The sequence below is a fragment of the Myiozetetes cayanensis genome, unplaced genomic scaffold (genome assembly GCF_022539395.1).
Source record: "Myiozetetes cayanensis isolate MyiCay16 unplaced genomic scaffold, myiCay2020 scf5-8, whole genome shotgun sequence".
Lineage (NCBI taxonomy): Eukaryota > Metazoa > Chordata > Aves > Passeriformes > Tyrannidae > Myiozetetes > Myiozetetes cayanensis.
The window spans coordinates 61,064,253-61,088,974 of record NW_026087742.1 but is presented as its reverse complement, the minus strand read 5'-3'; the positions used below and the strand labels follow the sequence as shown (position 1 = coordinate 61,088,974).

General features: G+C 39.2%; 1 protein-coding gene across 1 annotated transcript in view; it reads left to right on the top strand.

The window, feature by feature from the left end:
- Window positions 1-24,722, top strand: part of KPNA3 (karyopherin subunit alpha 3) — a 50,083-nt gene that overhangs the window by 6,081 nt on the left and 19,280 nt on the right. The window contains exons 2-3 of the mRNA XM_050332464.1: window positions 13,780-13,824; window positions 24,477-24,566. Of these exons, the coding sequence (XP_050188421.1) occupies window positions 13,780-13,824; window positions 24,477-24,566 (135 nt within the window). The remainder of the gene's footprint in view (window positions 1-13,779; window positions 13,825-24,476; window positions 24,567-24,722) is intronic.

The following is a 24,722-nucleotide window of genomic DNA, read 5'->3' as shown; positions in this document are numbered from 1 at the left end:
ATTTACAGCATTAGGCTAAAAGAGGCAATGAACTAGTTGAAGATGATGGTGCATGTCATGGAGTAGTAAAAGCAAATTGTTGACTGAACTGACTTGAAATGAAAAAGAAATATAAAACCTGTCTGTACCTTTTCCAGGAGTATAGTCCGTCAGTTGTTTCCAAAATACCTGGTGCTGTGAAATTCTGATACTGAATTGGCAACAGTACTCCTGATTACTTTTGTACTAGCAGAAACTGGGCTTTGTATTCCATTTCACAAAATCTGACATGGGTAGTCAAAAGCACTAGTTTCTTCCTGCATCAGAACTGTCTGTCTCTCTGCCTTGGAGTGAACTGGTTGCAAAGCTCTTCATGTTTCTTTAATTTTCTGCTCCCTTAGCTTCCTGAGCCAGCCTTTCACATCTGAAGAAGACCAGTGGTGGCTCAAAGAGGTCAGTGTGAAGGGGAGAAGGTATATCTTGTCTAGTGGTATTTAACTGTTGGATTGCTATCCCTTCACAGTCAGATTAACACCATTTAATCTGCTGGGGAGGCTCCATCCATATTGTTTCTTCTTGGTCTCCTTTCTCAGGTTAAGCAAATGTTATATTTAGTTTTTGTGTGTGTTAATACAGCAAGTACAGAGTAGGAATATATACTGTACGAATGGCTGCAGAACAGAAGACAAATTACTATCTTCCCCATTCAAACAGCTGTTAGTGAATTAGTCATTTCCCTCATTTTCTGTCATATCTCATCAGCTGAGGACCTCTTCTTGTGCTTTTTAAACTTTGGTTATTGTCAAATCCAGTAACAGGTGGACTTTGGAGGTGGAGACAAAATAAGGGATTTGAAAAATCAGCTTGGAGTAGTAGCTTCCTTTCAAGACTTGTTAGCCTTGATGGAGATGTATTTTATTGAGTGTTTGAGCTCCACCACAGGAGGAGAAAGTGGTCAGACAGGGTGCTAGGGTGGCCAGGTTTTCAGAGATGCAGTAGGGGATTCCTGGCCAGGTGCAGTGTCATGTTTCAGGTTTGCAGTTCTCAAAATGTCCTAGTCCTTGCCTTTTCCTGGTTAACTGCAGTGTAAGTCAGAAAGTTGATGAAATTATGCAGAGACACATTGTCACATCTCTCCCAGGTAAGCTGAAGTCGCCCTAACCAGCAGATACTGTCATTGAATGCAGCTTTCTGACATCAGGGTCTCTCACTTTTGATGCACACAAAACGTTAGATGCCATGTTAGTGGTAGTGATTTCTCTGCAATGAAAATCTGACTTCCAGCCAGATACAGAGAAGGCTTTCCAGGAGAGGATCCTGAAATGAGAGAACCTGACTACGAGTCAGCAGGATCCTGTTAACCGCTGTTTGTCTGGCATGCAACAAGAATGTTGGCTGGTAATGTGTAGTGTTCGTATCACTGATCAAACAGCAGTGTGGAGCAACCTTCCAGACAAGAACAGACGTTTAAGAAGCTCTGACACATGCAATCAACGTGACAGCACCTTTGAGCATCCTGAGTTGCCAGCCAGACTGAATCTGGCGGTACCCCTTTGCCAGTAGGGGTATGGCTCACTGTACCTCAGTGCTCCGTGTAACCTGTCTTTTAGTGGCTTCGTTTAGCTGTGAGGTTCAAAGGGGTTTTGTTGTGGTTCTTGTTCATCAGAACTGGACCGCTTTGGTAATCTAAGTGAATTCTTAAGGCTAGCCAATACCTTTTTTTGTTGTAGGACATACAAATTGGAATTTTGAGAAACTGAAGGTATCCTCAGGGAGAAAAGCATGGTACACAAAATGTTCAAGTGATAGAAACACGGATCAGTGCTTATGTCACATTAAAAAGTGAGGTAGAAGCATCTAGAATTCCTGATAGTGAAATGATTAAATCAGAGGGATAACTGACAGGGTTCATAAGATTGTGGGATGTTGCTGAAGTGTATTTGCTAATCCCTAATGCTCCATCTTCTTCCTGGGTTGTCAGCTGGGTTTGTTGTTTTCTCTTGCATCTTGAGCAGAATGATCTCTTCATAGATTTAATTAGGCAGCTAGCACATGTTTAATCTTTTTTTGCCTTTTGATTATATCTTTCAAAAAACACCAAAGAAAATCTGATTTCATTTGAGCCATGTAATATTATACCAAAAAAGCTTGCTGTGGATGAATATAGCCTAGCTCCTTAGGGACTTGATTTGCTGTTTTTTTCATGGCACCCTGTAAATGTATGCAAATTGCAATTGTTTTCCCATTTTATAGATGGAATAACAGAATTTTTTTCCTTACTTCGGGGAGGTGCTTATAAACACATCATAGATTCATAGAATGATTGAGGTACCTTGATATTACAGTTGAAGACTGTTTAAGTATCTGAAAAGGGAGTGTCTTTGTTCAAACATAGGTTGCACAAGAAGGTATCTGGCTAGTATTTAGCATAGTAGATTTTCTTTTATTTTTTTTTTTTTTTTACTTCCTAAGGGAAACTAGTATAAATACTGGGCCAGCCTAAGAATGTCTGATCTTCTGGCATTTGTCCCAGAAATCTGTGAGGCTTTTCTGACCAAACTTAAATTTGTAATTACTTTCTTGAAAGTGGTTATCTGCAATTCATAAAAGCTATTACATTTGAAAGGATTTGTTTAAGTCTTCATGTTGATCTGAAGATCAAAATTTTAGTCTGATATTTGCACCTAGATATGATGAACAGTAGTAGTTTTACTCTGTTGTTTTCATGTGCTGTACACAAGTGAATATGGTATCTTGTCAGTGAAAAATAGTATTAAGTGGTAGATTTGGTTTCTGATAACATCCATTAGTGAAAAAGTGAACCTATACCTCTGAACTGATCTTCTAGACTCTTCTTCAGACTCTTCTGGTCTTCTAGACTATGGAGGAGGAAGGGGACTCCTGCTCTTTTGCAATGGCAATGAGGTGTTCTGTTTGAATAGACAAATCCGTGTACTTTCCCTCCTCAATAAGGGAATGGGAGGGATGCTTGCTTAGAAATTCTAGGAGAGCACAGAGGTGGTGGTGTCATGTCTTAGGAGAGACCAAGGAGTCAGTGTAGGTGGTTCACTTGTTCTCCCTCAAAGACAGGTTAAGCACCTGTTTCCAGGAAACTCTAAAACATCTACGCTGCTCATGCAATACAGGAAAATAACAAATATATTTTTAGAAATTTGTGTACTGGTGAAAGCAGATTCCTGTAACACAAAACTACCACATTTCAAATCTGTGTACCGATTTAGTGTGACAAAAAGCCCTAATCTTCTAACTTCCTAAAAAAGTAGGAATAGGAATCATTTGTAGTTAGACTGTCTTGGTTATCCACTTTCTTTGGTGTTTATTTGGCATATCACAGTATTCAGATAATGCATTGTAAAATTCAGTATGCCCTTCTCTTTTCAAAAGATACAAGAGAAGAACAACTTAATATAGGTGTCCTTCAGACCAGTAGTTTCTTTTGGGCTGCAGCATAAATGACTGAACTCCACAGTTAAGTTTTTCGAGGTGAACCCTTGTCAAAATGAAGATAATCAGTGACTACATTGCCAGCGCTCTTTGGAATACTACATGGACAGGTTCCTTGCCCTGTTAGGACCACCTTGTTTGAATTAATTGGTGATTCTCACTGCCTGCCTGTCTGTTGGTTTTGTGCAGTGATGAGTTTAGCTTGGGATGCTGTGGGGTTACCTGGAAACTTCAGTTTAACTTCAATGGGAGCCCATATGGGTGTGTTGCAGTCTTTGGTCTGATATCAGTAAAGATGGGGTTAAGAGTGTTTTGAGATCTACATCTGAATGGAAATGGTGTAAAACTTTTCACCGCATATGATGTCCTTGAGTCATATAGTAGCAGTAACTGGAAATCTACTAGATTCTGTCTTCCTTCTCCCAGCTGAGTTTTGATGTCAAATAGAAAATTCCAGCTCTTTTGTGCTATATAAAACGAAAACGTGTTGATTGTATTCCAGACTGCTTTGTGTCCTTCAGTATTGGTGCAATTTGTGTTGAATGCAGCCAACTAACTGGCTTCAAGTCCAGTCTCCTGAGGGTTGTGTGATATGTCTGTACTTGTAAACTGGGTAATTGGTATATGGGAATTAAAACATGGGTGCTCACATCTCACTTCTTTGCTGGTAGTAGCTCAGTATGGAGATTAAACAAATGCAGAGGGGATATTGGGATCTCAAATTATATGCTTACAAAAGAGCTGGTAAGAAATAAACACAACAATTGCTTTTCTGCCAAGATTTTTTTGAGCTGTAGAAGCAGACAATGTGGATGTGCACCTTTGTCTGCTTCCATAGGGCTTTCAGGCGAGTCAGCATCATGAGCAGCAATAATTGGAGGCTTGTGGCTTTACATGTTGGCATGAGTGTCTGACTTCAGTGAGTCATTACCCACCAAGTAAAAGAGTTACGGTAGATATCTCAACTCGCTCAGTTTGCTGAGGCTAGCCAGGTTCAGATATTTGAATTATCTTGCCACAGACTGGTTAGCAAAAAGCAGCTGGTCCTAATTTTAGGGGCCTTAAACTGAGGATTAAAAAAAAATAAGTGTGGCAGCTCCAACTGCAAAAAAACTAGTTTTCCTTCAGTGGTCTTTATTAACCCTGAGGAACATAAGTCCCAGACAGATTATAATAAAATACAGTAGCATAAATACTGCTCTCCACTCCTAATGTACCTGGTACTGTGTTTAAAGGTTACAAGCCAAAAGGAAACTCTGTAATATTAAGATTCTGCAGCACACAAAGAATCTCAACTAAGTTTTAAAACCTTCTGCAAAATAATAGAATATTTCCCTAAAAGAGGAGCAAATACCTTTCAGGTCAAATAATAATCAAATGAAATAAAACTGTCTTGGGGTATCAGATCAGTGTACAGACACATAGTAAATTTGTTTGGCTGCTTTGGTAGATCTAGATCTGCTGCTTCTACTGTGGAATCCTTGCCCCCTGCCTGCATTTTTAACTGGGTCAGCATAATTTAATGTGGAGCTATGATAACAAAACCAGAAGTGAAGTTGTTCTAACTGTGTAGTCTGTACCACTGGAAAAAAAAAATCACTTTTTTTTCGTAGAAGGACAATTTAGAGCTTATGGGAGTACTTGTTAATTAGGTAAGTCTCAAAATTGGGCATGGGGAAGAAGAGTCTGCCTAGACCATACCCTGGGAGGAGTAAGCTGAGTAATAATCCATGATGCTCGTAACTAAAGGGATAAGCCTAGCTGGAAGGGTTAATTTGGACTAAATATTTGGTTTAGTTTGGCATGTGATGTCAAATCTTTTTGCATGCCCAAAAGAAATAGAGGGAGTTGGTCTGCGCAGCATCATTGTTTTTAATTCTTGCAATTGTGATTAGGTAGTTGCACTTAGACCACTGTGATGCTGTCCCAGAATTTCGATTAAGTAGTTCCAGAATTCTTCCTTGCTGTACTGAGGTATACGTGTAATTCTTGGAGCAAGCTATATGCACTTTGAAAGTGTGAAGAGGTAGAACAGCAGTCTCACCTTCTGTCAGTGTCCCTTTGTCTCTTTATTTTTTTGGCTGGAGCCAGCTGTATCAGAACAAGTAGAACAATATCATCAGTTTAAGCCCCAACTTTACACAGACTAATTATATGTCTATGCAAATAAGGAATATTTAGCTTCTAATGTTAACCAAACATAGGCAGCTGACAACCTTAATCATCTCAGCAATTGTACACAAACAACCATTTGAGGTTTTTTTTTTTCTGCCCCAAACCAGCCCAGCTCCTGAGGCTTCTGCATTTTCATGTGCATTGCAGTATTTCATGCTTGTTAAAAGGTGTCAGAGAAGGAATAAGGAAAGAAGCCTAATAAAGCAGTTTCTACGGAAGAGTGGTATTTATTTCATCAATGCAAACACCACCTTTCATGTCTTGCACTTTCACCCATGTCATAAAGTATATAAACTATACTCTAGGGAGTATAGTTGCAATGTAAGTGGGAAGGCATTAGTTAAATCCAATCCAGCTGTTGGAACTGGGCCAGTCTTTTTTCTTTCAGTTAGGCAGGTGGAAGGAGTCTGGAATTGACTTGCAAATACTAAGCTCTTTGGGTACCCTGTATGTTTAATCAAGCTGCTTTACTATCCCAGCTATGTATTCAGTGTAGCTCTTTCCTCTAAGCATGTATCTTCTGATTTCTCAAGATCTGTTCCTGTAATGTTGAGAGGCAAGAGCAGAAATAAAGGACTTAAATGACCAGTTATCTTTTAATGAGATTTGTAGATGCAGAGAAATTAGAATCAGTCAGTGAAGTTGTTCTTTCATCTCCATTTAATAGCTGAACTTTCAAAGGAACTAAAGGCACATCCTACCAAAGTTCCTGAAAACCTATCTTTTGTGTCCACAGAATAACCAAAACTGACATTGGGCTGCGGTGTTTGTCTTGTCAAGGTGAACCTTCCCACTTTCTTGGGCTGGCTGGAGGCTGATGTGTGCTTTGGCCTGCAGGAGGGCAGAGGTGGCCAGCTAGCTGGTTGAGGGACAGCTGACAGTATTGATATGCTGGATGGATAAAAACATCCTTTTTTTTTTTTTACTCTCCATCTCTGATGTTTTGTGGTATGAATGTATTGATTAAAACATGACACTCATGAGGTATCCCACTTAATGAGGTGTCCAGTCAAGTTGAGAACCGTGCTGAGCTCCCTATCTCATTGTTATAATGGCAGGTAGATTTTTCATCATTAAATGCTATTTATGCTTTAATCTTCCTTCTGACACAATTGGTTTAGCTGAAAGTAGTTAAAACTATTAAAATTCATCAAATACTGCAACAGCAAGTGGTAATGCTTTTTTCCGTGCAGGGAACGTACATTATTTAACACCTAGTACATGAAACTTAATTTTTAATTTTGTTTAAGAAATCTTTAGCCCAGCATACCAAGTGAAATCTAATGACTTGAGCTTCTCACTAGTTGTGTCATCCACACATTTAAATAGTTTTGTTTTTTCTGATTTGTACTGTAATTGAGGATGAACTTATCAAGTATCCAGAATTTCTTGTCTCTGAAAGTGGTGTACTTAAGGGACTTCGTGTTTATAATCAATTAAGAATGATTTTTAGATATGAAGTAGAAATTTCAAGTTAACAGACTAGTTCTGATATTTCGTTGTGAATGGGATCGAGCTTGCTTGGAGTAGTAACAGTGTGTTTAATTCTTTCATAAATGGAAGACTATTCTGATTGCTTTGTCTCGCATGTGATTTTTTCCTTTTGAGTTAGCCTGATTTTTTTTTTTTCCTTGTAGTCTTGTATAGCTTTAATAGGGTTTGGGGTTGTTTGTTTTTTTGTTCTTCCCCACTCTGGAAAAACACACTTCATTATGTATTTGCTACAGATGATTTTGGAAAATGTTATCTTGTTCTCATGTACAGGTACAGCTCATTGGTTTGGGGCTTCCTTGAATTTTTTATTTTATTTTTTTTAGTTTGCAGAAGCTATATGGGTTGCCCTTTCAGGTAGTTGGATGTATTATGCAGTTAAACGTTTTTTATGTTAAACAAAGGATCAAGAAGCTTGTTAGATTTAATTATTTCCTTAGAATCTCAATGTTATTCAAAACTTTACAGTAATCTTTTTAGTTTTTTGTTTGCCGGAAAGGTCTTTATGGCCCGTCTTAAGGCATCAAGTGGCAGTGTTACTGCAGCACTGCTTGTTCTTTGGCATGTAGTGAGCATCCTGTGCACCTCTGTGCACGGTTTCGTGGATGGTACTAGTGAAGTATGTGTGGGTGAGCGAGAGGGTTCCAGATGTTAAGTCACTGAAAAATAATTCTTTGAATGGGCTGGTGGTATGGGGTACTGTTATGCTGATAATTTAGAATTTCACAGGCCATTGCATTTTGACTTCAAGAGTTCTATGTAGTTTTGTGTTCTGTCATAAACCAAATATCAACTGAGAAATCAGGAAGACATTTTCCCTTCTCCACAGGTAGCTAAAACTGAGTTTTTTGTAGCTTCTTGTTGAGAGATACCACAGCTGAAACGCTGATCTGATGAGGGTGGCTGTATTCTGTATTGCTTCTGCCCACTGAGTGTGTCAAAAGCAGTTTTACAGGGACTGTGACATTCTTTGATTTATTTTTTTTCCCCCCAAGGTCTAGTATCTCTTAAATCTCTTGTCTTATGTCAGCTTAGCATTTCTGTGTTTTGTATCACCACAAAGAAAGTTCCCTTGCAGCCCTTAGCACAGCAGTCCTAACATGTGCAGTAATTTTCTTCATTGGCATATGAAAGTAATTTCAGATTTGATACTTTGAGGGAACTAGACGTTATTTTTCCTTCAAGTGGAAGGTGTTAGGGAGAGATTCTTGTTGTGTAGCTCTTTGTATCTGGTTTTGGAAGAATATTCAGAAATTCAGGGTAGAAGTGAGAACACTAATTTATCTAACAACATCTAGTAGATCCTCTGGGTTTTCTTATGGTTTATTTAAAAAAATAACAAAATGCTGAGGAACTTGAAATTAGAAATACTGCTCAACATCTATTTTTGATTTCTAACAAGACTTAGAGTACGTGGTCCAGTACTGTGGTTCTATCAGCCTGTCAAACACACTGGTATGTAATTGTTCTTTACAGATGGTGAGCTGGGGAGAAGCAATCACTTGTTGCAAGCCTTATAAACTTAAGTCTGAGTTGTGTAACAATTGAGATGTAATGTTGTAGCACAGCTTGATAAGTTTTGTATGGTTTTTGTATGTTCTTGTTCTTTAATAGTACATGCTGACTGAGTAACATAATGGCAATAGTAACATGCTGTTACTCATTTTTACTGTTGGCACTTTGTGTATGGTGCATTAATACCCTTGTGTTTAGGAGTGGCCTCACAGTTCAGATTCTTTAGCTGTCATCATTTTGGGGATTTGTAGGATTTTGTCTATGCCATATTTTCTCTTTCTAATATTTGGAGTCTGTATTATTTATTCAGTGAAACAGTTCAGTTTTGTCTTGGAGATCAGTGTTGAGATGTGCTGTTTCAGTGTTACATGAAGTTACTTGTTGGTGCACATTATGTTGAGAAGTGCCTGTAGTCAGATGCTATGGATGTCAAACCCTGTATTAGATCCATTGGTAACCTCTTGCTAGGCTTCAGTGGTGTTGTATGTACAGACTTCAACAGATGTTGTCCTCCCAGCTTGAAAGCTGGTAATGAAATCATGGGATTAAGTTGCAGAATAATTTTGCCTCTTCTCTCTGTTTTATCTGACCTGTCTTAGCTTGGGAGAATGTTTAACCTTTCTACTACTGTATAAATCTTCTGTACATGCCTGTCGGTTCCCCACCTTCTGGGGCTTGCAGGTAGTATAAAAGTGTGGTATTCTGCTAACAGCAGTAATGCTTCCTTACAGGGAGGCTGGCAGTGGTTCTTACAACTGCTGCTTTCATATGCTGTTGAATTGTAGTGTATGTACTTCTTCTGAGGCTGTAGGAAGGTGCTGATGACCTGCTGTATTTCTGAAATGGTTCATCTGAAGCACAAGCTTTAAATACTTACCTTTTAAGAAATGCCAAATCAGGACAAAAAAATTACCTGAATCACTTAAGTCTGTTTTCTGGGGAATAAAATCTGGGCTTTGCCAACCTTCCTGCCCGTCTTATGTCCCCCCAACAAATGAGATTAGAAATTGTGCCTATTGGTCTGCAAGTTTTAAAATAAAGCTTCCAAAAGTCCAGCAAGAGTATCAAGTGTATTGTAATCAAATGAAGTTGAAGCATGGTTTTACTCTGAAGAGTATGGTTTCTCAAGGCAAGGATGGCTAAATTGTGGACATTCAGAGTCCTGAATCACTGGTGTATCAGTTCCTGTGGATAGAGGAGAAAATCAAGGTGGGGAACAGTCTGAACAAATACCCATTAAGTAGCATGAATAAAACTAAGTCAGGCCAATGTCAAGTGCATATATGTAGTTTTCATGTACAGTCTATAATTGCCACAATTGACAATATGAATGAAGTCCGTGGTCTTAAATACATTGATATGCAATGGTCACCTCATACCTCAGGGACACAAAGTGCTGGGTTAGAAATAGTGTCACCATACATCTAGCTGAGAGTAGTGATCATGATCCAGCCATGGCAACCAAGTTTAACTACCAGAACGCACCAAAGGCTTTTTGGGAACTTCAGCTCCATATATATGTAGGAAGACTCTAGCCCTAACATTTTATCACTGATTCTTGGATGATCCTCGTGACCCTGACAAACTTGAGGATGATGTGCCAGCTGGAGACTCTATAAGACTGGGAGTCTTGATTTAGTGGGGGACAGATAACACTCATCAATTCTGTGGAGTTAAGGCTCAGTGGTATCCCAGTTGTCAACCTGCTCGCTCTGTGAATGGAGAGGCAGCTCTAGACTTACTGGTGAGTACTGCTTATTGTGCCTTTGAAAGGAGGAAGGCAAAATGTACCAGAGCTACTTTAATAGAGAAAACACAGGAAGTTTAAAAGGAAATACAAAAGAACAGCTCAAAGGATAAAACCCAGGTAGTATGGAGATTGCCTTAACAGTATAAAAGCACAGAAAATGTATAGTATTGGTCAGCAAAATGTCTATGGAGGTGATAACCTTTTTTGAGGAATCTTTCTAGAGAGTGGTAGCTCTCTAGCTGAGGAAATGATGGGAGATTCTTGCACATTAAATGTAAAAATCATTATGTAGCAGTCAAATACTTTGAAGATCAGCTTGATACAAACTTGTAAAAAGGTACTGAGACAGAATTGTTATAGGGTAGGATCAGTGGGGCTGAAGTAATGGAGGTATGAAACAACGATAATACCGTAATGGAAAAATCTGAGTGAATTCTTTGCCTTTGAAAAGAAGCTTAAAGTCTGCCCAGTAGAGCCTTTATGGATGGATGACTCTGAGTAACTGTATTTAGTCAAAGCATTGTTAGGGAAGGTTTTAGAGGAAATTGATGAAATGAGTAGTAATACCTGGGACTGCACTGTGTTTGGTTTTTTTCCTAAACCAAAAATATTAAGCTGCTGAGCTGTTAAGCACAGCGTATAATGTTTCTGAAATCTGTCTTACTTCAAGAAGAGTTGTAGGTTATAAATGTTATGGTTGTCCCCTAAAGAGCTTCAGGCTTGGTCTGATTTATATTTTTGCTCAGTGTAAGTATTCTGGAGTATTTTCACATAGATAAATGAGTAAACTGTAATTAGGGAGCAAATCTAAAAGTAGGTTGTGCCTTGCATCAGTTAAATCACCAAAAGTTCAGATTTGGCACATACAATATTGGATTTTGGGGAGAAAAATTCTAATGGACACTCAAGTTGACTGATTTGTCATGTGGTGGGGTACTCCTTAAAAGTTAAGTAGGAATAAAAGATTCGATTTTGGGGGGAGGTGAGGCAGTGTTGCTAGTGAAAAGTTTGGTAAAGAACCTTGGTGTCTAGAACACAGAATGATCAAGAAAAGGAGATAATACAGTCTTGTCTAACTACAGTTTTTCATTGAAATTCAGAGTCATGGAATCATGGAATGATTTGGGTTGGAAGGGACCTTAAAGACCGTCTAGTTCCAACCTCCCTGCCATGGGCAAGGACACCTTCCACAAGACCAGGTTGCTCAAAGCCTCATCGAGCTTGGCCTTAAACGCAGGGCTGGAACATTGGCAGCTTTTCTGGCAAGCCTGTTCCAGTGCCTCACCACCCTCACAGTAAAGAATTTCTCCTAGTATCTAATCTAAACCTGCCCTCTTTCAGTTTTAAACCATTTCTCCTTGTCCTATTGCTCATGCTGTGGTAAAAAGTCCCTCTCTAGCTCTCTTGTAGCTCCCTTTAGGTACTGGAAGGCTGCTGTCATGGGGCAGAAGTGTTGAAAAACTTTAAGCTGTATAGTACCCTTAAATTTGACACAGTTATTACGATTATTCAAATATTAAATTCTAATAGAACAACAGACTTGAATAACTGGTCTTCCTAGTTGCATGTGATGTCTTCTTGGGTTCTTAATTTGTTCATGACCTACCTAACCAATGCACTCCCATTTCCCAGCTATCCAGTCCTTATCATGATAAGTTTTTGCAGCAGGCTCAGGTGGTTACAAGTATCAAATGGTTTACCAAAGTAATGAGGGGGAAATAAGTGTAGTTCTGGTAGATGCTGTAGTGCTATGTCCTCTTAATGTAATGAGGACTTACTTTGTAGTAAGTAGTATAGTTCATGCTTGTAGATGTAAAAGGAGAATTGTGTCTGTGTTTACATGAGTGAGCTGGTTAATCAAGCAGTGGGCAGGAAGACAAGCCTTCCTTACTCTCAAGTCAACCCAAGATAATGAATTTCAGCATGGAGAAGAGAGGCATTTCTGCAGCCTTCCAGTACCTTAAAGGGGCTTATAAAAAGGAGGGAGAGGGACATTTTATACAGGCAGATAGTGACAGGATAAGGGGCAATGGTTTTGAACTGAAAGAGGATAGGTTTGGATTAGATGTTAGAAAGAAGTTCTTTACTCAGAGGGTGGTGAAGCACTGGAACAGGTTGCCCGGAGAGGTTGTGGATGCCCCATCCCCAGAAGCGTTCAAGGCCAGGTTGGATGGGACTCTGAGCAACCTGATCTAGTGAGTGGCATCCCTGCCCATGGCAGGGGGTTGGAACTAGATGATCTTTAAGGTCCCTTCCAACCCAAACCATTCTATGATTCTGTGAAATGAGCACTGCTATGCAAACTGGTTGAGAACAGTGAAACTAAGATAATGTTTTAGGTACTGCAGTTATGTCCTGTATAGGTTCAAGGTGTGAAGTTTGCTCATTTATTTTACCTATGTTTAAACTTTATCATGTTTGGTATTTCCTTAGGTGACTTATGGAAGTGCTGGTCTTTACTGTTGGTCGTCACTGGTACTTTTTTGCTCAGGGAGTTATTTGCCCTAACCCAAAAGGAACATGATAGCGACAGTGGAGGTCAGTAGCAAGGATAGGACATAGGAAGTGTTTTAAAAGGCTAATTTTAGTTAGTGTGGGTGATCTTTCTGGGCTGCCAGCGGTCATCCAGCCCTGATTTTCTCTGAATTGCATTCTGATGGTATATGTCTTTTCCACTGATTGTTAAATGAGCCTAGGGGGATTGCCTTTAGTAGGCTAAAATTCTTTTTCAATCTTTTGATCTCTCTTAGGTAAGAGCTGTAGCAGCATTGTCAGGAATGCGTTCTGAGTGCCCAGTATCTTTAAGGAGCTGAGGTGTTTACAGGGTGGTTTTCCTTGACAGTGTTTAGGTTATAGATCCTAAATAGACTTAGTAGCACCGTACTACTTTGTTTCCTCTTGCCACAAACCTGATCTTGTTTGCATTGAGCTCAGTCAACTTCTGTCACTCATGGTTGATTTTGGCCAGATACTGGCATAGGTCATGTGTTTAGGTTGTGTGATCATATGTCTAACCTGGATTTACTGCTGCTTTTGGTCTGCACATATAAACACCTGGGGAGTCATTCCAGTGAAATCTGTGGGGAAGTCGATATTTTCTGCCTAAGGGATACTTACTGTGATTTAGGACACAGCTTCCCGTAAAGTGGATAATCTTAAAAAAAACCAAACCAACAAAAAAACCCACCAAAACAACCAACCGAACAACAATAAAAAAAAACCAACCCAAGCGAAACGTCACAAAAAACAACTTCAGCAGCTTCCTAGGAAAGAGTGGGTTATAAATTATGCACAGTTTTCCATGTCTTTTGATGAATAACTGCACTTTTGACCTAGAAACAGGTGGTTGATTCCAAAACAGAATACTACTTTCTTGACATACAAATTGGTTTTTTTGTTTACAGACTATGAGAAGACACAGAAACGAAGTCACAATTGAATTGCGGAAGGTGAGTCTGCTTTTGTTTTATCAACTGTGTTACTTTGCTAATAGTACTCTGGTGTCTTAGGTAAATATTTTGCCATAAGCTTTGCTTTATAGTCCCAAACTTATATAGAAAAGTTGTAAATTTTTTGATCACTAACTGCAGATTCTATTTTAATTTTCCTCTTCAATTCATGAAGCTCACTACAACAGAGCAGTACTGCATTACTCCAATGTATCACTTGGAAATAATCCATATTCCATTTCTTTACCAGTTCTTATATTATTAGAGTGGAGCTGTCAGCTGTTCAAGTGTTTAAAATCTCCACATAGGAAAAGGGAGAATTTTAGCATTTAGAAAGTGAGATTTATCTTTTGTTTTCTGGAAATTACTGCTTCCATGCTGTAGAGGAGTTAATTTTGGGGTCAGATTTTTGGCATATTGAGTAAATGCAAGCAAAACTGGGAAGATCACGTATATGAGAACTGATCTAGTTTACCGCTCTGCCTAAATAGAGCATTTGTTTTACCCTCTTCATTCATTACTCTTCCAACAGCCTTTCTAGGCACCTTCATGGCTTGCTGCTGAAGGACCTTTTCACAAGCTAAGAGAAGGGTAAACTTCTGTCCGCCTTTGGGTACCATCAGAGTATTTGAGGACTGATATTGGCCTCTTCAGCTTTATCCTATTGAGACAATTTCAGTTCTTCATTCTTTTCTTCACCTGTTTCCTAGATTTGACTTGTTGCTGCTTCTCGGATCCAAATTGCCTATATTTTTCTGGAAGGGTGGAAGTTTGAAAGGATGCAGGCTGCACTTGAGGTTTAAATGCAATAGGGAAAAACAATTCTTAATACAGTGTTCCTCTTTATATCGAGTATGTTGTTGACAGGCACACAGTCTGTGATCTGTTATATCTTTTGTACACTTCTTAGGGTACCACAAAGCAAACATAGTTGTTTGTTCTGTTTGCATGGTTAAATAAATACAGATTTAATCTTTGTTTATGTGATTGATCCTTGTCTTCTGAATTGCATCTGCTTTTTTCAGACTTCCCTATTTTGTTCCCCAATATGCTTCAGAGCCTCTCCAGCTTGGTATCACCTGTGTTTTCTAGTATTTTCAGTAATGACTTAATGGAAGTATGTGGTTTGAATATTCTAAATAAAGCCCAAACTCCTTTTGGTCTCCCATTTGATCCAGTTTGCCAGTTGAATCATTGACAGTTTGAACGGTTCTTGTTAGGAGTGCACACCCACCCAATTTAATTAATTTTTTTTTCCATTATTTGCAAACTGAGAGAGAAGACAAAATCATTGCTAAAATCAGAGTGAAGGGTTTGTAAATAGATGTTGATAGAAATCAGCTTGACCTTTTTTTTTTTTTTTGAGAAACTTTGTCTACACTTATCACCTGATTGCGTAGGAGCTACCAAAAATCTTGTGCTAGTATTTTCCTGTGATGCTTCTGTTCCTCTCAGAAAAAGAGACTTTCTTTTTGTTTTTTCAGGTCTTACAGAAAAACTTTTGTATCTTACTACAATAGGAAAAAATTACTATTTATAAGATTCATCCTGAGACTATAGGAATTAGTCAAAGAAATCCAGTTTGACCCAGATAACTGGAAAATTATCAGCACTAGAAGTTTATGCTGACATGCTAGAGGCCCTCTCTTTTCAGAACTAGTGTTAAACTTGCTGTATAACTGTGAAATCTGTACTGGGAAGAGTCACTCACAGCGCTGGGGCAGCCTATGCCTGTTAGCAAAACAGTGCTGTAAAAGAGGGCTTCGCTGATGCAGCATATCCTCATACATCTTGTTAAATTGAGCTGGAACGAGAGCATTCCAGTACAGTCTTTGGATTGTACTTTGGAGAGAGCTTTGCAGTGCAAGGTGAGAATTTTAATTTTAATTTAATTCTCATAATTGGTTTTTGTAACAGGTCGCAATTTCAGGCTGTTTTATTACAGACGCATGGTGGGAGCAAGTCATACACTTAAGGCAAAGGATTGTTCTGTGTGGAAGGAATCCTGCATGTGCCCATAATACGCGAGTGAAAATGAGGAGAAGGAAGCCTATGAGCTGCTAGTGACTTCTCACTGCAAACTGCACATGCAAAGATCAGTTACACATTTAGAGGAGAAGCCTGAGCACGGGATGTAGGTCAGACTGTAAATCAAGAGTGAGCAGCAGCTGCAGGACTTTTAAATGCAGGAAGTGGTGTTCTTCTGGAGTGTTTGCTGAACATCTACTGTAGAGACCAGAAGAAACATGCTTTGATAAGAAATTCAGCATGTGTCCGAGTTGTTGGTTTGCAGCAACTGAAGTGGTGCTGGTGGGCAGCTGGTTTGCTGTGGGAACTCTGTGGCAGGTGAGAGGCCATTGCTTCTGGTACAGAACTGAGACTGAAATGTAAAGTGATATATTTTGTTAAGTTCATTCCTTCAGTCTTGTCTTTACAGCTTACACTGCTACTCTAGCGTGAGTATGCGAAATTTAGGCCATACATGTTGGCGTGACCTTAAGTAATCCACCAGTGCCTCTTCAAAACAAAGGGATGTCTTCTCTTTATCCCAGCTGTCCGGATGCTGCATGTTCACCTGCCTTTGAAGGAAACAGGCAAACTGAGTATATTGCTGATCTGTGTGGTTGAAGCACTACATACTCATGGGTTTGTCTGTTGAATCAATGTGGATATAAATATTAAATGAATGGATCTGATGAAGTTGCTTACATCTCTGTTTTGTAAGATGGAATAAATAAAAAAATCACAGCTTTGAACAGTAGTAAACAATTTCTGCATGCATCAGTGTGAGGTGTTTATTCTCTTGGGATTACAGACATCAAAGTGCATTTGCAACGCATTCTGTGTTTCAAGAATATTTTATCTCTAATCACTATCTTCACACCACAACTCTTATTAAGAAGGAAACTTTTACTTTTTTTTTCCCTATTTTCTTTTCCCAGTTACTTATTATTTGTTTAGGAATTGAATTAACAAAGCTATCTGACATGAAAGGGTAGCAGTAGCCTGGCAGATTTCAGGTTGAGGCATGGGTTGGCATCATGAGCCCGACAGATGACACTCCTGATGGTCAGTTGCCCTTCTACTGATTCCATATTGGCCTTGCGTTCTGTGCATTTTGGGAATGGATCTACGAGATTTCTAGAAAGATAGTCTTGGTCTCTGGCTATATTGTTTGTACAGCAAACAGAGCTTAAACAGTGGCCATCTCTTCTTTCCTGACAGACAAAATGACAATGTCAATCTTGGTGATGGAAACTGTATCAGGATTTAGAATTTTAACTCTGTGTAGTGTCTTAGTGAAGTCTGATTTAGAGTGTTTATCACTTAGTTTTAGCATCACAGAAACCTGAAGGCTGCTCTGTTGGCAACAGGGACCCCGGAATTAATTGGCTTAGTATATTAGTGTCAGTCTAAAGGGGAGTAGGGTGGATGAGTAATGGTTAGGATTCACCCTAAGGTTCTATGTCTAAATGAAGCCTGAAATTCCACTGCTATGACAGATTCTTTGATTCTAAGTGCTTGGCTCTCCCTGAGGATGAAGTTTGACTTGGGCCATTTGTGTACTTAAAGAGCACACCATTGTGTGCTTAAATCCTCAGCCAGGTCAATGCTATGGTCACTGACTTGGATGCCACTCTTTGAAGGAAGCCTTAGCACTCCTAACCTCAGCAGAAACACAGGATACTGTCATGCTAACTAACTGGAATCCTAGGAACTTCCATGATCTCTGACAAGGTTTATTTTTGACTTTCTTGGCAAACTCAGCTGCCTCTGAGAGCTCATGGACATGAGCTCATGAAAGCTCTAATTGCCAATTAAATTTGGTGCAAGGCAAAGCAATTATTTGCTAAACAAGTGGTGGATTAAGTAGGTATTGGCATATGTCTTTTTTTTACCTCTTTCCCTGACATATCATACTTGTTCCTTCTCCGATCTTTCTTAAATAAGATTGCATATGTCCATGATAGTTCCTAAATAAAGTAGTAAAGCTTGAAGAAAGAAGTCTGTCTTCATGTTGCTGGGAGCATTAGAGTGGGAAAAATCTTCTTTTAATTCTCAGGAACTCTGAGAATGCAAAAGAAAAAAACCCGTATTTTTGGTTTCAGGATAGTGAGACTTGCATCAGTTACGTATCTTTTCCAGTTCAATGTGTATGTATAGCTTTTCATTCACTGCAAATTAGCTCTTCTTTGAACTGATAGACTAAAATACCTACAATCACAGGAACACTGAAGCACTATTAGTGTGGTCTTCTGGAGGCTTCTCTAACCAGTGTTAGTACCACTAATTCTTGGAAAAGAACTTGCGTTTACTCTGCCCTGACTGATTCATTAAAAAAAAAAAATACCCTAAGAGGAAAATTACATTACTAATGTATTCTTCTAAAGGCTGAGTTGAAAAGGGCTGTGAAGAAATTCTTTGGAGGCTTGCTTGAATCTATTTTGATAAGAACTTGCTTTTCCCTAACTTTAAGAGGCTTCAATCTTTGCAATTCGTGCTTAGGGCTGTTGGGCCACACACTGGTGTGTGCCTGTGTGTGTATTTATTTTTAGTCAGTCCGCTCCTCTTCTGAGACACATGTGCAGTACCCAAACAAGAACATTGTCATTGCTCTCTGTGATCACAAAGGTGAGTTAGCGTAACTCAAATGTAGAAAAGTTGCCTTTGTCTTCTGTGTAGCTGTAGCTATGTACTTTATGTGAAGAAGAGTCTCAGAATCTGACTGCCTTCAGATGCAAGTGACCTAGTTCACTAAGCAGTAGGATATAATTTTAATATCCATAGATAGTACAATCATCAGATTGACCTGTTCAGCCTTTTTACAGTTTTATGTTTTTTTTTTTAATATCTCCAAGTGTAAATGAGTTCTGAGACAGTAACTAGAGCCAACTAATGGTCTTCTCCCACCCATTAAATAAGTTGAATGTTTCCCCAGATTCATATCCAGGAGGTGTTACTAGAAATTCACTCAGACTAGATAACCCACCTACAAAAACTTTCATTAAGAGGAGGATATTCAGTAGAGGTTTTCAAAGCATCCCTTTAACATGAGATGAGATTGGAGTGGTAGGCATTTCCTTTTTCTTCATGATGGACTGTGGCAGGTACTCTCACCCTCCAAAACCAAAATTGGAGATTATGTCTAAGTGGAACCTAGAAGTTCAGCTCAGTCTGTCACAGTGGTAGCTTAAGAGGGATGTCCAGACAACCTGAATCTACCTCCCATCACGGAGGTGATCCCTTAGTCTTTTTTTGGATGTAATTGCAGAGGAAAGTGATGCTTTTTGTCATTTGTGAGTATAGCCAATGGTGGCTAGCATTAGGAACTACAGTTCCTGATGTTGAGATGCTCTTGAAGTTCTGGTTTTTGTCCTCAGACTTAAGATACTTAACTTTCATGCCAAAAAAACTTCTACTGGCTTCTGAGTTCCTAAAGCTTTTTATCACCTGAAGAAGCATTTTGTAATGGTGTTTGTTACCTGAGGGCACATATTTTCTTGTTTTTTTCTTTTCCCTTTTGATCTTGAAGCCTCCCAACTGAATTAGCACTCTCACAGAGTTTCCCATGTGTCAAATGCTGAAAAGTGTGTATTAATTCATATTTTACACTTTCCACAGTTCCATTAGACTGTCCTTTTGGCCATGTCCCATAGTACTGTGTGCAATGCATCATAGAACTTGTTGGACATGCTCTCTGACCACAAGTTTCTGCTTCCATTAATCATGTTTTTGAACATCTGAAATTTGCTTGCATTGGTAAACTTTTTTTTTTTAATCCTGTGGCCATCTTCCAAGAAGATAAACCCAAGGAGTACCAGGATCTGCAGGACTGGCATATTTACTGTTCGTGCAGTCTGACCATCCCACTGTCAGTGAAGCAAATGATGGTCCTCTGTCATTAAACTGGACAAGAAAGTACACTCATCATATCATAACTGTTTTTTCTAATAAAATGGCATTTTTGGCCAGTGTATATGTCCCCATATCTTTTGTTTGTATGGAAACCTTTGTAGGCTACTGTAGTGGCATCCCTAGCAGACTGTTGGCATGCTTATAATCAGCAGTCAGCTCCTGTTTATAAACTTTCATACTTACTGTACATGTTTCAGGCAGTGTTAAGGATCTTCTCATTTGAAGGAGACCTGCTTAATTTTTTTGGTGACAAGGTCTTACCCTTCATCAGGGATTTCAGTCTGATGCCTTTGCCTTTGAAAGGGCTGTCTCACCAGGCTTTGGACAGGACAGCCATATGCAGCTATGCTGATTTGTCTTCATTTTCACCACAGGAGCCTGCAGAAGAGGCTGGTGCTGATTTAGGCAAAAACTTTTGGAGTTTGCTACAGTATGACAAAATGCAAGCATTTTAAGGTCATGACAAGCTGCGAATCACCTTCTTTTACCTTATGAAGGGGAGTGATAGAGTCTATCAAGTTACAGTATACAGGAGTTTAGCTGTCCAGGGATTGGACACTTTTGCAGATGGACAGAGCTATTTCAAATAGCCTTAAAGACACTTTTTAGAACTGGAAGGTTCCAAGAGCACCTTGACTTCATCAGAAATGCTAATAAGAATAGAAACTTCGAGTGTTTCTCAAAAAATACTAGCCTCTCTGCTTCAGGCTGCTGTGGAAGCTCCTTGATATTTGTTCTTGACAGTTGTTTTTCAACCCATCCACCTGCAAACAGTGAATAGCTGAGGTAATTTTTTCTGGAGCCCATTGCACCATATGACTGACAGTCTGAAGATGTTGTCTGCACTCACAGAAGTTGTAGCAACAACCTGGGGTCAGTTATGTCCTGTGAAGTTCACATCTCTCTTAAGGAGGGCATCTTGGCATTAGAATATACACATTTATTCATGCGTATTTTGGTTACCATTAACATTAGGATGCATTCTCTTAGGTCTACTCATGTTGCCAAAGGAATTAGTTGTAGACATAGAAGGCTTGCTGGAATGGGAGATAACTAGGCTCTGAGTTAGCTCAGCTTATGTATTATGGCCATCTTTAGCATGCAGCTATGAATGAGAGGCTTTGCACTGTTACTCAGTCTTACCATAGTAAGATTTCTAATTCATTTGATGCAGTTTTGCTCTTGTCAACAGACCCTGACTCATAGTGGAATTTAAACCGAGGTTATATACATTTTATGGGCCAGAATTTGAAACATTGTTCCTTTGTTCCGGTCTTCACCATTGGTAGCCTCCCAATGGCGTATCCCCATTCCTGAAAGCTGCAGAACAGTTAGTTGGAGTTCAGTTTTATTTCATGTATGCTGCTGCCATGAGGAGAAAAGTCCTTAAGTGTCTGTTCATCTGGGGACTCCAGGGACTCTACTCCAGGTGAACAGCATTCCTTTGAGGGGTGCAGTTTGGAGATGGCTGGTGCATTGATGTACACATAGGCAGTTGCTTGAAGGAGACAAGCCACTTACTGTTCTGTTACTGCTCCTCTGTATCTATGTGTTGTTCATTTACAACCTGTCCTCCTTCCCTCTTTGCTGAAGTCCCTGGAAGACTTGTAGGGAGACATAAGAACTTTAAAAAAGTGTTCATCACATATTCTGTGGCCACAGGCAGAGAGAATTTGTGCATGCCCCTCTAAATACTACTCAAGTAAACTACTTCAGCGAACAGCACTTTTATAGAAGTGTGCTCACTGTGAATAAGCAGGAAGTAGTCTTTCTGAAGTTCCTTGGGTGAAGTGGCATGGAATAATTCAGGGCTTTGGCCACTGGTGTGCTCTTGACCTACTGCCTCATTTTTGTGGAAGGTGATTATCCAGCTGTTTGGCTGCTGAAGGCCAAGCAGCTCATTTCTGCTGTTCTGTGAGGATGCTGTTCAATCCCCACAGTGGGATTCTTGCTTTGTTCCAACTGTATTCTCTGCATTGTATCAAGGGGGGAAGGTGTTGAACTAGATGACCTTTAAAGGTCCCTTCCAACCCAAACCATTCTGTTCTTCAGCACTGATGAGGCTGTACCTTGAGTACTGTGTTCAGTTCTGAGCACCTCACTATAGGAAAGACATTAGGGTGCTGGAGCATGTCCAGAGAAGGGCTGGGGAAGGGTCTGGAGCACAAGTCTTATGAGGGATGGCTTGAGGGAGCTGGGGATGCTTAACCTGGAGAAAAGAAGGCTCAGGTGGGACCTTATAACTCTTTACAACTACCTGAAAGGAGCAATAGGACAAGAGGAACTGACCTCAAGTTGCACCAGTGAAAATTTAGGTTGGATATTAGGAAAAATTTCTTCACTGAAAGAATTTCAGGCTTTGGAACAGGCTGCCCTGGGAAGTGGCAAAATCACCATCTCTGGAAATGTTCAGTAAACACATGGATAACAATTCTTAGACTAAACACATTTTAGAATAACCCTGCAGTGCTCTATGCCTGCATTTTCTGAACATAAAATGTAGAAAATCCAGCCAAATATTTTAGAAGGAACAGAACTGAAAGACCCCTGCCTTGTATCACAGTAGTCTGCTGCTAATGACAAGGAAATTTTACCTTTCCAAGTAAATGATTTAATATGAAACATTTAGCTTGCTCCGGCAGACAGTGGCAATAGTTCTGCACTAAAACACCAGTTCCTTCAGGCTGCACCTTTTCTGAAAACAGGGAATGTCTGCTGGACCCATGCCTGCTGCCTGCACAGCTAAACCTGTCTCCCTGTACATTCATACCTGTGTGGGCTTGCTCACCATCATAATGTATGATGTTATCTCTGAGTGGGAAGAGGACAGCTGACTGAAGATATCATGACCTTCTTCCAGCTTCAATCCCTTCTCCTAATGTTGGCTTGTATTACTGTAACAGCACAGCCGATTCCATAGGAGGAGACATTCATGTGAGGCAGGAAGGAACTGCATCCTCTGCAGATGGATGCGTATAGTAGCTGTGCATTAGGGAGAAAAGCTGATGTGATCATGGAGAGGGACTCTGGAAACTGGGTCCAATCCATGCAGTTGCCAAAATATAGGCTGTGGTTGAGACAAACGTGGGAAAAGGAGTAGTACTTCAGCAAAGTCAGATTGGTGAGGGTTCAACGATGTTTGCTCTTTGCTTAAAATGGCAGTGCCAAATACCTGGTGTGGGAAAATCAGGTAAATATGTCACAGGTTTTTACAGCGAATCCATCTGTCAATCTGTACCTTCCTGATGCAGTTTGCCTGCTTAACACTATTTTATCGGCATTCAACTGCCTGCTCATTTCCATCTTCCTCCTCTTCCTTCCACTTGTCTACAAAATACCTGTGGTGCTTGTTTGTACGGATGTGTTCCATGTATGCAACTGTTACTGTACAGCCTCTGGAGAGGCTGCCACTGCCAGTCTAGGTGGTCTTGTGCACTCTGAGGATCTAGTTTCTGTACTTAGACTTGACAAAAGTTAAAAAAAATTAAACAATACTACGTTCTGTGGGATGTTGTCTTCTGCATTAAAGGCTTATTCTGGTGCTTGGTAATTGTTTTAGAATTCTGTTGTCTGAAAAAAAAATGTCTTGCTTGAGAGCCTTTCAAACTGAGGCTGGAGAATTTGTTTTAAATTCTTTCTAAGATGTTTAAAAAGTAAGTCCCAGAAATTTTAGACCTGCAGCTGCTGAGGTTTTTTTAATATAAAATAAAATATTGGGGAGTCTTGAACACATCGTTCTGTTTAAATGCCTTTTTTTATATGTTACAAGGTATGATGTAATAAAATCTCTTTAGTCAGTACTGTTTGGTTATCAGATAATTGGAGACTGAAAAGCCTGCCTTTCCTTGCTAGTATAATAGATTTCTTATTATAGCTGGCTATCTATTCTTTCTTATAGCTGGTTGTTATTATTTTTCAACATTTTGCTTCATTAAACAAAGAAATCTTCGTGCGCTTACTAAAACCAAAACTAAAGAGAAAAAGGTGTTCAGATATACATTCTGTGTCATCTTCCTTTGCCCCTTCTGTCTTTGTACCTCTAGACATATCAAACAAAACATAAAGCCTAACATTTAGAAGAGACAGTTTCATACTTTTGATATAGTACTTTTAATACATTTTAAATTTGTAAAAAAAGTGTAAACAACTGATGATTTGTTTTCTTTCTTTTTAAATTAGGGGTTTATGTCTTCAAATTTGTTAAATTAGAAATGTTAAATGGGTACTTTACCACTGAAAAGGTAATTTTTTTCATCTGTAATTCCTTAAAGTAGCTAAGACTGGAGGGTGTTCTGTGTGAGTGGGAAATATTGCAAGTGCCAGTGTACATGGAGGATGCTACTTTACACACAAGATGCAAATAGATGTATCCAGGGAGCTTTCAAGCAGGTTTAGCTGAAAACTCATCTTACACTGGAAAAGAATTTCTGTTATGTGTGTCTAAATGTTAACGTCATGCAGAGCTATGAGTATCGTAAATGTCTGTTAGAAAACTGATCCCTAAACCATAAGTTTTTATTAATTCAAATGTCATGGATTGTCATACGTCTGTCTGTGATTATCAAGATGCCATATTCTTACAGCTGAAATATGGTAAATTCTGTTTACAGTTACAGATGCCATTAGAAAAAAGGCTATTTTATCTATACTTATATGTTGAAAGGGTCCATTATATACCACCATGCATGTACTAATAAGCATTAAAAGTGGCTTTATTTTCTGTCGTTCCTTTACAGAACAAAAGAGATGAACATCTTTTGAAAAAAAGAAATGTTCCTCAAGAAGAAAGTTTAGAAGATTCTGATGTTGATGCTGACTTCAAAGCAGTAAGTTCCTTGATTCTGGAATTATTTTAAAACTTTGGTTATGTCTCCAAACAATGTATTCTGTTGTCTTGCAGTTATTTGAAAGCAAATTGATGAATGAATTTACTGTTAAAATTAATTTGATTGTATTAAATGTTTGAAAAACCTATAATTTAG